The sequence below is a fragment of the Haemorhous mexicanus genome, chromosome 2 (genome assembly GCF_027477595.1).
Source record: "Haemorhous mexicanus isolate bHaeMex1 chromosome 2, bHaeMex1.pri, whole genome shotgun sequence".
Lineage (NCBI taxonomy): Eukaryota > Metazoa > Chordata > Aves > Passeriformes > Fringillidae > Haemorhous > Haemorhous mexicanus.
Genome location: NC_082342.1, coordinates 45,386,881 through 45,399,598, shown reverse-complemented (window position 1 = coordinate 45,399,598; position 12,718 = coordinate 45,386,881). Strand labels below are relative to the sequence as shown.

At 34.9% G+C, this 12,718-nt stretch overlaps 1 protein-coding gene across 1 annotated transcript in view; it reads right to left on the bottom strand.

The window, feature by feature from the left end:
• The window catches only part of DYNC2H1 (dynein cytoplasmic 2 heavy chain 1), a 145,922-nt gene that overhangs the window by 17,228 nt on the left and 115,976 nt on the right, over nucleotides 1–12,718 (bottom strand). Inside the window, exons 84-85 of the mRNA XM_059838623.1 lie at nucleotides 11,544–11,753; nucleotides 8,613–8,702 (exon numbers count right to left, since the gene is read on the bottom strand). Of these exons, the coding sequence (XP_059694606.1) occupies nucleotides 8,613–8,702; nucleotides 11,544–11,753 (300 nt within the window). The remainder of the gene's footprint in view (nucleotides 1–8,612; nucleotides 8,703–11,543; nucleotides 11,754–12,718) is intronic.

Below are 12,718 nucleotides of genomic sequence, written 5' to 3'. Positions count from 1 at the left end.
CAACACTGTGAAACATTATAAACCTGACAGGAATTTTGAAATTCAAGTTCAGATGTAGAGAATAGATTTCTCATTGGATCATAACACTCTTAGTTCAGAGTGACTGTGTGGGATTACTACTACAAAAATATCAATATGCTTTTGCATACTCTCCTTCATGTAGGGGCACACATTCTAATTTAGTTTATATTACTCAACAGAACACTGGGAAACATTATAGAGCAGGAGGGCATTTATCCTCCCTGCCTTTAAGCATCGCTTACACATCTTAAATAGGGATCTAAGCTTCCCATTGACTCAAGGTTTGGTTTCTTTTTTCTTCAATTATATACCTTGCTGAACATTTAGAGACAAAGACCACACCAAAAAGAACTCCACTAAGAAAAAATCAAACAACAAAATGAACAAAATCCCAAATCTGAATGCCTTTCTGTTGACTTCAGTTTTGAAATTCAGTCATGTCTGTTTACAGAATTGCTGAGTGCACTTTTATCCTGCTCTGATTGCTTTATTTGACTGCGAATTCCCAAGAGTAAAACTACTGCATACTCAACAGATAAAGAAGGGTTTAGTCAAGAATTATTCTTATGACTCTTTTCCTTCACGAACTAAATTTGAATTGACAACCTTGAAACTTAAAAGGCTCCAAAATTTTAAATATTTTTTATATATTTGCAAATGGATTCAATATGAAACTGTTATAATTTCAAATTCAGTAATATAGCATCTCCTTCAAAGAGAGAAAGATAGGTCAAGATGAGGTTACATTTCTGCCTTTCCCCAAAGAAAAGATTGCTAATTAGGGATGATGCTCACTTGTGGAATGGAAATCTGTTTCTAATAAAAAAATTGGCTTATTTTTTTAAATACATATCTGCAAATAATATTTGAGAAATAGTTACAGCATGTTACCATTGATTTTGACCTATTAAAATCTCAAAACAGGAGATGAAATATTTTGCAAACTGCTACATCAACCCAGTTCCCAGTAAACCATTTAGAGGTTAAAAAAGAGCCACAATCACACTACCTATTAGTTACAAAGCTAATTTATTTCTACACATTCCACATAATTTATTTCCATGTATGAACTTCTAACTATGAAATCAGAATTACAAATAAAACAAAAGCAATGGATTTTGAATAGATTGCTTACTTTTAGTAGATAGAATATTTCTGTCAGTGTAGTGGTGATCAGAACAGCAAGTTACTGCAACCGAGGGCAAGTCCTGCCTAACCAACCCAGTGGCCTTTTATGATAGAGTGACTATAGCACTGGGCAAGGGAAGGGCCACAAATTGGGATTTATGAGCCATCTATCTGGACTTCTGTAAAGCCTTTGACATGGACCCTCACAACATCCTTCTCTTTCAGCCAGAGAGTGATGGATTTCATAGGTAGGTTGTGAGATTGATAAGAAATTGGTTGGATGGTCACATCCAGAGGGTGTTGATCAATGACTCAAGAGTCTCAGTGAACATCAGTGACAAGTGGTGTCCCCCCATGGGTCCATACTGGAACCAGTGTTACTTAATATCTTCATTATTGACATAGATAAAGGGATCAGGTGTACTCTCATCAATTGAAGGACAGGATGCCATCCAGAGGGACCCAGGCAGGCTTGAGGAGTGAGGTCCTTGGAATCTCTTGAGCTTTTACAAGACCAACTACAAGGTGCTGCACCTGGGTCATGGCACCCCCTGGTACCAGCACAGGCTGGGGATGGAGATCAGCCCTGCTGAGAAGGATGTGGGGGTGCTGGTGGATGAGAGGCTGGCCATGAGCTGTCAGTGTGCACACACACAGCCCAGAAAGCCAAAGCTGTCCTGGGCTGCATCCAGTGGTGGGCAGCAGGGCCAGGGAGGGGATTCTGCCCCTCTGCTCTGCTCAGACCCCACCTACAGGGCTGCATCAGCTCTGGGGTCCCAGCACAGGGAGGGCAGGGACCTGTTGGAGTGAGTACAGAGGAAGGATACCAGGACGAGCAGAGAGATGGAACACTTCTATGAGGAAAGGCTGAGAGAGTTGAGATTGTTCAGCCTGGAAAAAAGAAGGCTTCAGGGAGACCTCACTGCAACCTTCTAGTATCTGATGGGAACCCTACAATAAAGATGGGAAGAGACAATTTACAAGGGCTTGTAGTGACAGGACAAGGGGGAATGGCTTCAAACTGAAAGGGTAAATTTAGATGAGATATTAGGGAAGAATTTTTTTTCTGTGAGGGTGGATGTGGTATTGGAACAAGCTGCTCTGAGAAGTTGTGGGTGCCCATTCCTGGAAGTGCTCAAGGCCAGGCTGGATGGGGGTCTGAGCACTGTTTTAGTGGCAGGTGCCCCTGCCTATGCCAGGGGATTAGAACGAGATGGTCTTTGAGGTCTCTTCCAACCCAAACCTCTCTCTAATTCTAAGTTGTCTTAAAAAAGCAAAGCAGATTGATGGGATGAACCTACAAATTGGTGCATTAGCATGTGCTGCACCCTTCTCATTTATTAATGGATGGAATTTAAAATTACCAGTTTTTGACAGAATAACATAAGGAGTCATTTTCATATGTGAATGATAATAGCATCATTTTCTACCACTTGTACTAAAATTAACCTTTTTTGCTTGAGCTTTTGTCAGACAAGACTATTCATTTTACTCTGTCTTTTCTTTTGCAGACAGCTGTCCATGATAAAGGAGATACAGTGAAAAACAAGTTATTAGAGCAATCTACACTTTTATTTTTGACAGATTAGGTGCATAAAATTGATTAATATTTTATCATTGCATCTTTTCAGCTTCCTTCCTATATTGTGAAAATGTATCTTGTTGCTTAAAGAGAAAAGTCAATGAATGATCATTATTTTATTAGTTGAAATAAAGGATATTTAAGGATATCAACTACAACTTTATATCTTCTACAATATATAGCACAGCTTTTTGTAATTTACTAAGTATATAAATACTATCTTGCATTCATAGAAGAAATATAGAATACTAAATCTAGTTTTTTTAAATTTAAACCTAGGTTAGGAAAAAAAGATAATTTTCTTTAAAATATTGTAATTTTATACATAAAATCTGTAGAGACAATGACCTGGGTTTGTCTTCTTTTATTCAACACTTACAAAAAGTCATTTTATGAGTAATTATCTCTTGCAATAAATATTTTATAATCAAAGAGCTGAACAATTGGTTAGCAGTATGATAAGGGCTGCTGCTCAAACTTCTAGTTACAAGGTAGTATTTCATAATTTCAACAGAATACCCATTCTCACAAAACATGCCTAGAGTTTCAAGAGTTTAATGAAGAGCTGCTGAATTCTGTTGAAACAAATTACTTTTCTCAATGGTTAAGCCCCATGTTTATTAAAATGCCCATAACTTGTGGATGCCTCAGTTTAACTGAGCACCAAACACTCACTGGGAATAAGCTTCAACAGCTCACAATGAAACCAAAGGAAATGCAGGTACCAATATTTTCCTTTTTCCGATGCTGCTCTTTTTAAAAACTGTTTTTCCAGTTTTTTGTGCACCAGGCACAAAACTTGAGATAAGTATAGCTCATTGGCAACTGAAATTATTTACCTTTAAAACAGCATAGTTTGCAGATTTAAAACCTACTGTATTTTGGAGGAAAACAAACATTTCATTTAAAAAATTATATTTAGTTTTGGGCATCACAATATATGAAAGCTACTATGTTATTAGAGAGTGTCCCAAGGAGGGCTGCAAATATGGTAAAGGGCCTGGAGGGAAAACTATCAATGCATGAACACAGCATTCTGTAAGAGCACGAAAAATGCTTCAGCTTGTGCTTTAATTTCCTTGGATATGAGATCTTATTTCAATGGACAAGTCCTATTACCCATCCATGTCCAAAATTCTGTTTGGTCCCTTGTTTGGATGGTGCATCTTTACAAAGCACTACTGCTATATATCAGCCATTACTTAATCAATGCAATCTATGTGAGACAGTGATTAGAAGGGACATGATAAAACAGCTGCTAAAAGCTTCAAATTTGCCTATTAGAGACTAACAAAACATTTTTATAGTAGTACTTGCAAATTTCCAATTTTTACCAAGCAGTTATCAATTAGATATAAGGTCTTAAAAGACATATCCTGGCTGATAAATTTGGAACAAAGTGAAATCATTTTGCAACATGATGAGAACTAAAGGAGCCAATTGAGGATCAGTTCCTTAGCACCTAATGTTAGGCTGCAGTTGTATTTTTGTTTTGAAAGTCATGACACCTAAAGAGGAAAAGCCAAGAAAAACAGCAGAAAAATTCTAATTCTTCAGAATAATGTGGAAATTTGAACTAAAATAATGGAATGGGTGGATTTAAAACACATTACTTTGATGAATTTTTGTGCTTCAATATTAGAATACTGAATCTGGAGTATTCTGCACTGTACAGATACCCTGGAAACAGCTGTTCAAATAGAGAGTCATGAGAGGAACAATGACAAGGTGTGGAACCAGCCAAACTAATCCATCTAAATCAGCCTCTCCTAAAACTGTAAAACACAAACCATTAAGCTACTGTCCCTGCTGCAAACTCTGCTAAGGCAATGTATTAGAAAACACTCTGGAAACTAAGTGTGATTACTTGGACTGGGATAGGCCTTATTATGGAGTGCCCAAGTGGATGCATAGTGGGACTGAGCATAACTATTCTGGATTTGTACAAGATTTATTATGCGAGCTCTTTAACCTGGTGAAAATGGAGAGGACTTGATTCCCTTGGTTTTCTAAGAGCAGCCTTTCTGCCTGTTATCAGTGACTAAAAATTTAATATCTCTGCCTAGATGCCTGGGGAGCGGAGGAGAAATCTGGGGTTTCCTATTCCCAGAAGGTTTTATAGTACATTCAGCAGGCAGTTTCCAAGGGTTCAAACCTCATATACCTTGGGTGCCCAATCCACCTTTCTGGGGACCTAATTGTTGAAACAGAGGAATAAGGTTCCAGCACAGGAACAAAGTCATTCTTCCTTAAATAGTAAAAGACCATTAAAATAGTAAAAATCTTATACTAGGTGATCAAACTGGTATTAAATATTACTACCTTCGATTTTACTCAGGATGGAAAGGGACAAGAGAACAGCATCTCAGAAAAATATAAGTCTCTTGAAAAAATATGAAATTTAACTTATTTCTACACTAGGAGTACTTTTTAGATAAATGCACAATTTCAATGAAACCTTTCATAAATTATGCAACTAAAAACTTTCAGTATTCATAAACACTTCCTTGATTAGAACCCTGAAACTGGTGCTTATGATTCTCAGGTCAGAACGTACACTGCAAGACTTCTAGCAGCTTTCTAACTCAAAAGTCATCCAAAGGAAGAACTGTTTTTTATAAATGACATAAAACCAGCTGAGTCCAAAATAATGAAATATAAGGTCTTCTTGGAATAAGAAGAGTTTGGGATTCCTTTTTGAAAAGGTGAAATTAAGCTCTTTATTTAGTTCAAGTGGAAACAAAAATCAATTTCCAATTTGCTGACCTGAAACAATTTTTAAGGTTGCTATTCAGCTGACATTTGCCTGGGCTGCGGTTTTGCCTCTTGGTAGCTGCAGTTCTGAGTCTCCTCTCTCTTTCTCTCCTGCTGGTATCCATAGCCATGAGAAGACACTTATCTAGAGACTGGGATGCACTTAATACCATTATAGGCTGATGTGCATTATTCCTGAGCTATGGTCATGAACCACAGGAGAACATTTACACAGGGAAACCACAGAAAACATTTAGGGTGCCATCATGAGGAAACTGACAGTAAAAGGACCAAGAATTAAAACTTATACAATGACCACTGATGATTCATACATTTCATATCTTAATGTTGGCAGCAAATATATCACTGTAGACAGACAAGTTGAAGCACAGTATTATGAAGTTCAATGTCAGCACTGTTAATTGAAAATATTTAGAACTCCATCTTAGAAGGATGTTCAATACATAACTTTTCCTTCAATTTAAAGCAAAAGCTACCATCCAAATATCAGAATTTTTACCTCGGAAGAAATCACCAATTTACATCAGGTCTGTCACATAACATAGTACACAGGAACACATGCCTCTACTGCATTTTGCATATACAAATTTCTTCATACTTTCAATAGGCAGGTTTGGGTTTTTTTTGATTTTGCTTTTTACTGAGTAAATTCAGACCTAAAAAAATGCAACACCTGTTGTTTTTCTGCCTGTTGTTGTGTAATGCTCTCAGAACATCTTTACACTTCTATAAATTCTGCTATAAATATTTTACCATCTGGCCTGTATTTTGTGTTCCTCCCCATCCCCATTAAATGCTTGTTGCAGTTGCTTTTATTGTTTCCTGCACTGGCAGAAAACCAATTGACAAGGCAGCCTTTAACTAATAGCCTGGGCAGAGACTTACTCCATCCTTAGTAAATGCAATCCTTCAGTACAACTTTGATCTTTCAGTATCTCCCATTTTGTCTTAAAAATGCCTAAATCAAACCTGTGTCAAACAGCAAAGTGTAAGTCAATATCTTACAGTCAATGAAACAGAGGGACATAAGAGCAACCAAAAAAAAAAGCTTATAAAGTTGGTCATATAAAACTAATCCAAAATATGGCATTTATTGAAATATAAATCAAAATATAATTTTCAGAGTTATGAGATATCTTTATTGAAGCCTTTATTGAATTTCTGAATACTAAACCTAGAATTAACTACTGATTAATTACATTTATAAAATCAATAATGAAAAGATAATTAAAAAATGTTCAAGACTAATTAGAAAGGTGTAATGGGCACAATCAGGATTTGGAATCATATTTAAGGAAAAAGATGATTCAACTGAAATGCTTAATTAAAAATAATCAGCATTTTTATAATAATGTACAATATAGAAATACAGAAACTGTATTTTGGGTGTGATTTGACTAGAAGCTTGAGATGCAAAACAGACTGATACTTTATTATTAAGAATTGCTCCAAACACAACTATATTACCTATTTGACATTAAAGAAATAAAATGAGACAATAAGCAGCTATTATCACTAATAAAAATTTAACACAATTTACTGCTTATGAACACAATCAAGTATCTACTGCAAAGCTATGCCTTAATAATCTTTCGCTCTCTTACAATAAATAATTGTGAAAAACTGTGAATGGGTCCTTCATAATAACTTTCATAAAAATGACTAATCCAAATATACCATTCTGTCAGTAATTTGAGAAATGAGAAAGGAAGATTACTATCATGGTAATGCAGCAAATGTATTGCAACACATTAGTCAATAGGTGACTGGAGTAATATGTGGAAATAAAAACTTCTGGAATATGTGTGACTGAAAATCATCTGTTACTATTAACACTAATTTCATCCTGTTACCTCTGTATTATGACTTTGTATGGGAGGTGCACCCCACACAGAAGCTCAAACTCTAATCTCAGACTTCCACTAAAAATAAATCATATAAGTAAGGAAAATTGCATGCAGTTTGGTCACAACCAAATGAAAGTAGAAGTTATGAACAATGTACTCTTGAAGCTTACAAACACACTGACTCACCACAAATGATGGTTTTTTTAATACTAAAGGCTATTATAGTCAGCAAAAAGACAGACAGGACTAAGTTCAACTCTAGTTATATGACCAAATGACATCTGAACATGCATTATCACTAGTTGCTATACATATTTATATTTTTTCTGTTTTGAACTTTAAACTTTTTTATAAGGAAAGGATAAAGAAAAAATAAGTATTAGCCAAAAGAAACTGTTTGCATAACAAGAATCTTATTAATACTTCGGAGACATCTATTTGACAGTTTCTTTAGAAAAAGTAATGCCTAGAAGACACATGGCCTCAAATCTTTCTTCTAAATCTGACAGTCAACATAAACGCTGACAAAATTCTTGGTATCCCAATGGGACAAGATGTGTTAATCAAGATCAAAAACCAACAGCTTTCTATTTATTGCCTGAAGGCAACGAAGATCTGTCCTTTCTAAAGTAGTCTTCCTCTCTTTCAGGTTCTCACAGTTTTCTCTCTATGTATCCAACATAGATAAGGAATCTGTTTCCTGAAATACTAACTATTTAGATAAATTACTTTTATTTGTCTTCGTATTACCTTAAATACACCACTTCTGTCAATCAAAGTATATATAGATTTACCTTAACTAAAAATTAACCTCTTTACTGTCACACTGTGGATAGACACCTTCTCTTACGTCCCCTTGAAAACCTTGAGAATGCAGATCTTTTCATTAATTTCTTCCAAGACCAGACAGCTATGAATTTCTACATTACCTTTACTAGAAATGCTTCACTTATGTCTTGATGGGCATCTCCCTACCAGATTAAAGAGTGTGTCTTGACTTAAATGTAAAGTTTCATCTGGGTAAAAAAAGTCTTTTTCCCCCACAGATCATAAAGGCTAATAACAAAGATGTAATTCTGTTGTGAAGTAACTAACAATATTATCATATTATTCCTTGATCTTTAGATTTTTACGTACCTTTTCATGCATCTAAAATTCTTTTGGACCTATTTTTGTAAAGGTCTACTGTAGTGGAATTTACATAATATACTGTGTCACTGAATACCAGCATATTGAGTAAAAAATGACTCTAAAATTACCTGTATAGCAAGGGCTCGAGCTACAAGACTTCTGAGATATTGCAAAGGATCTTCTGGACCTTCCCACTTGCTTTGCCATGCGACAGGACACTGAAATAAAAATATATATACTGAAAGTATCAAATCCATTGTCATTCCATTTTAAGTTGGCAACTTGAATAAAAATAAATAACCTGGAGATCAAATATATCTTAAAAAAGAGGCAACATCAGCAATATAATGATCAAGAACGTACAACCACAAACAAAAAGGTTGCATTCCTGCTAATTTTTTGTGTGGACCAGCCACAGTGTTGATGGAGAACTTGCAAGAACTTCTGCTATTCAATAAGGAAACATCAGTTGGTTCCATAAATATTTCCAAAAAGTCTAAGAGCATTACGTCTTGGGAGGTTACACTGCCATCTTGCAACTGCAGGCAGTTTTCCACTCCTTTGCTGAAGACTCCTCAGACTTCTAAACGCAGTTGTGTGACTCTGTGATGAAAAGAATCTGGTACAATTCTTCTGCATGATTATTTTCTCATCACCTTAGAGCTTTTGTAGAGCAACACTTGAGAAAAAAAGTTCTGCAAGATTTCCCCATATAAATTTCTCATTGACTTCAAAAAGAAAAGCTTAAAAGTGCATCTGTTAAACTTCATCCTTACAAAATAAGGACAGAAACATTAATTTTACCTACTCCACAGGAATCTAAAGCACACTGAAAGTGACTGCAAGATTTCCCTACTTATGAGAAAGAGAATGAATGTAAATCAGTACCTGTAGAATATTGCACACTACTGAAGATCTAAGCAGAATCAACAGTTTATACTGTTTAATATTTACAGCTGCATTTTCTAGGAAGTTCTCATTCTAAGAACATATTTACTGAACAGGTATTCAAAATCTGATCCCAGAAGTTTGCAAAAAAGGTAACTTTCAAAATAAATACTCTATATTTAACTTTTATAGATAAAAACCAAAACGTAACTAGACTAAAGGATATTAATTAAAAATTAATTCAATAAACTAGAATACATAAAAAACAATTAATAAAGGACAGTTAACTGCATGGTGTTTTTCCTAATTAGGATTTTTGAAAATTATTTTTTATTTTAGACCTTGCATTTTTGCAGCCTCTTCTACTAGATACGCATTAACAAGCAGCTCATCAATCTATCACTTACAAGGCATTTGCCTAATGTTGTTAATATATCACTCTAAATTTCCTTAAGTCTAAAGAAATTGCTTAGCTAATTGTTTTTATGCAAGTCTATCTCAGATGTGCTTATGCTCATTTTGGCTGGGGTGGAGTTAATTTTCTTCACAGTGGGTCATATGGGGCTAACATACCAATTTTACACAAATACAGCACATTGCTGAAACCTTTCTAAGTCATACATTTATTGAATTTTACATTTCTCTTTGTAATCCAGCAGTTTCTTCAGGTGCTATAATCTTAAAAGAGCTACAATCCTAATGGGTTTAAAATACAGCTTTTGAAGAATAATCCTTTGCTACATAACACATGAAAACACTAAACAAGAAGAGTGTCTAGAAAACACATGAAGAAAATCATTTTAGGATAATAAATTGAGCAAGGTTTAGCTGCTATGCCAAGAACGTGGCATTAGCCTCTCTGGAAGGCTGCTGAAAAAATTGCTGTATGGTCACAATCCAATGAAGTGATCCATGTCAAGGAAAGTGGGTAAGCAAGCAGATGAAATGACAGAAGCACTGGTCAGTACATCAGGAAGCACTGAACCGATGCTTGTGAGAGGTTAAAATGCAGAATTTTTAAGAAACTTTTTGAGGCAGTGATCAGCTATACAGCTCCTGCCAGTTCCAATAGAAGGGTGCAGCTAAAGCACACAAGCAAGCCACGCTCTCTTGCTCAGTAACAAGAAATATAACTGTAAGAGCTAAAGAATGGTCATTACATGTATCCCTTCCATTCACTATGACTTAGTGCCAGTTTCTACCACATAGTCAAAACATGTTTTAAAAGGCAATGAGATTGCTAACAAGAAAACTTAATTTATTCTAACTGTACAGCAATTTTGCTAACAAATGCTGAATCTGAAAAAAAAACCAAATTCAATTATTGTTTTGATTAGAATTTGATTTGTCAATAAATGCATAACAATCTTTTCAACAGTACTTGTTTGTCACATGAAGATAAACAGGATGTTAACAGGAATTATTGTTCATTGCAGAAGCAATCTCAGCATCTATGCATTAGCATCGACAGTATTTTTCAGTTGCTGGAGGCGAAACAAAACCAGAGTTTCATGTCACATCAATGTTTGACTTTCTTTTAACTCAATTATCTAGAGATTAATGATAGAGCATGTAAATTTGCTGTCACTAATTGTACCAGTTTATAAACATGCCCAGCGTGATGCTGAAAAAGATGGAGAAAGTACACATAATTCCGACTGATTTCTTGTATATCAAGAATATAGGATGAGAGGATAGGTTGGTATGAGAGGCACATTAGAAGCTTTTCTTTTCATATTCAGAATGGAGTATGGCAATACCCCATACTGAATAAATGCAAAGAGAACTGCTATTAAAATTTAAATTTTAAGAAAATATAAAAACTAAGTAAGGGGACAGATTTACATATTCTACTGGCTAATGTATTTGACTTAGCTAGCATGACTTGGTATTTGAAATTGAAATAGCACTCCACAACTTCTAAACTTACTGGAATTGTCTTTAAGAGAGAGCTAGATAAGAGAGTAATGCATTCTGAAGATTCTGCAAATACTTCTGAAAAAATTTACAGAAAAAACTGGTTTTGTTTTAGAGTTTCTATCTTTAGAAGAACTCCATTTAAGAGTCTTTATAAATTAAAAAATGTAGAACATGAAAATGAGTATTAGTTCAGTTTCCTTTGGTTTTTTTCAATGCTCACTGTAAAGTATATTCATTACAAAATGACTTACCTTCTGGTTTAACAGAGCACTTGCTAGTCTTTGTACTTCAGAACTCAGGAGTGAGGTGCCTCTGATGACTTTACTTAAAGAAGCAAGTGACTGATGGACGCTCTGCACAAGGCGAATGGCATTGAATTGTTCCAGGGTAATGAATGATAAGATTGGAGATCCTTGTTGTTCTGCAGGAGGAGATACCTTCTGATGGATCAGGTTAGAATTCTAAGAAAAAACATGGGATAGCCAGTTAATAAACTCAAGGAAATATGGTGTTGTACAACACATTATTGGTAAATTCATGATACTTCACATGATCTTGTTAGCTTTAAAGTAGTAGCTGTATCATCCCTTTTCTGACACTGAATTAAAAGTATAATGATACATCCAGTACTGTCTGTGACATGTTCAATAAAGGCACCACTCTTCTGAAACAAGAAGAGTAACTGTCTACCCAGTTACTTCAAAAGTACTTGAATTGCTGAAAAATCTTCACTCAGCTGAATCACAGCTTTTAGTATTAGTCTTAATGTGTTAATATAAAAAGCAGTGGTGTACTCAGCACAGCAAGATTTTACTGGGTATTGTACACTATGCTGCCAGTTCTTGCTTCCTGAGACTAGTTCAACATGAAATTGAATTAAATAGTATAAATACAAAATAAATATCATTTTATGTGTAAATCTTGAGTTACTTAGACTCTGAGAAGTACTGCTGCTCTTACATTGCCATTTTTACTACTTACTTCCCTTCCATTAAAGCCACTGAAAATCCAAATTTATTCAATAATTTCAAGAGATGGTGTGCAATTTTGCAAATCTTAATTCATATGCAACTTACTACATAAATATATTTTTGCATGTGTTTGAAAACTGCCAACCTGTAACGAGGCAAGATGCTGCAATGAATTCCAGTTATAGAATTAAAAATTTATTGGAAAATTCTATAAGGCACAAATGCAAAAAGTAAACCCTAGCCTATGGGAAAAAATGTTTTGTTATTTCAATTTCTAGGAATTTAGAAAAGATAAAATCAGATTTTAATTTCTCTGAAATATGTTTTTTAAAATAACAAGGTTTGATTATTTTTCAGGTTAAATAAATTTCTGAATTGTCACATGTTATCTTGCTTTCCAGAAGACACAGGATATTTACCTCTCTACTCTTTCCCAGGCACTGTGTATTTGTTAG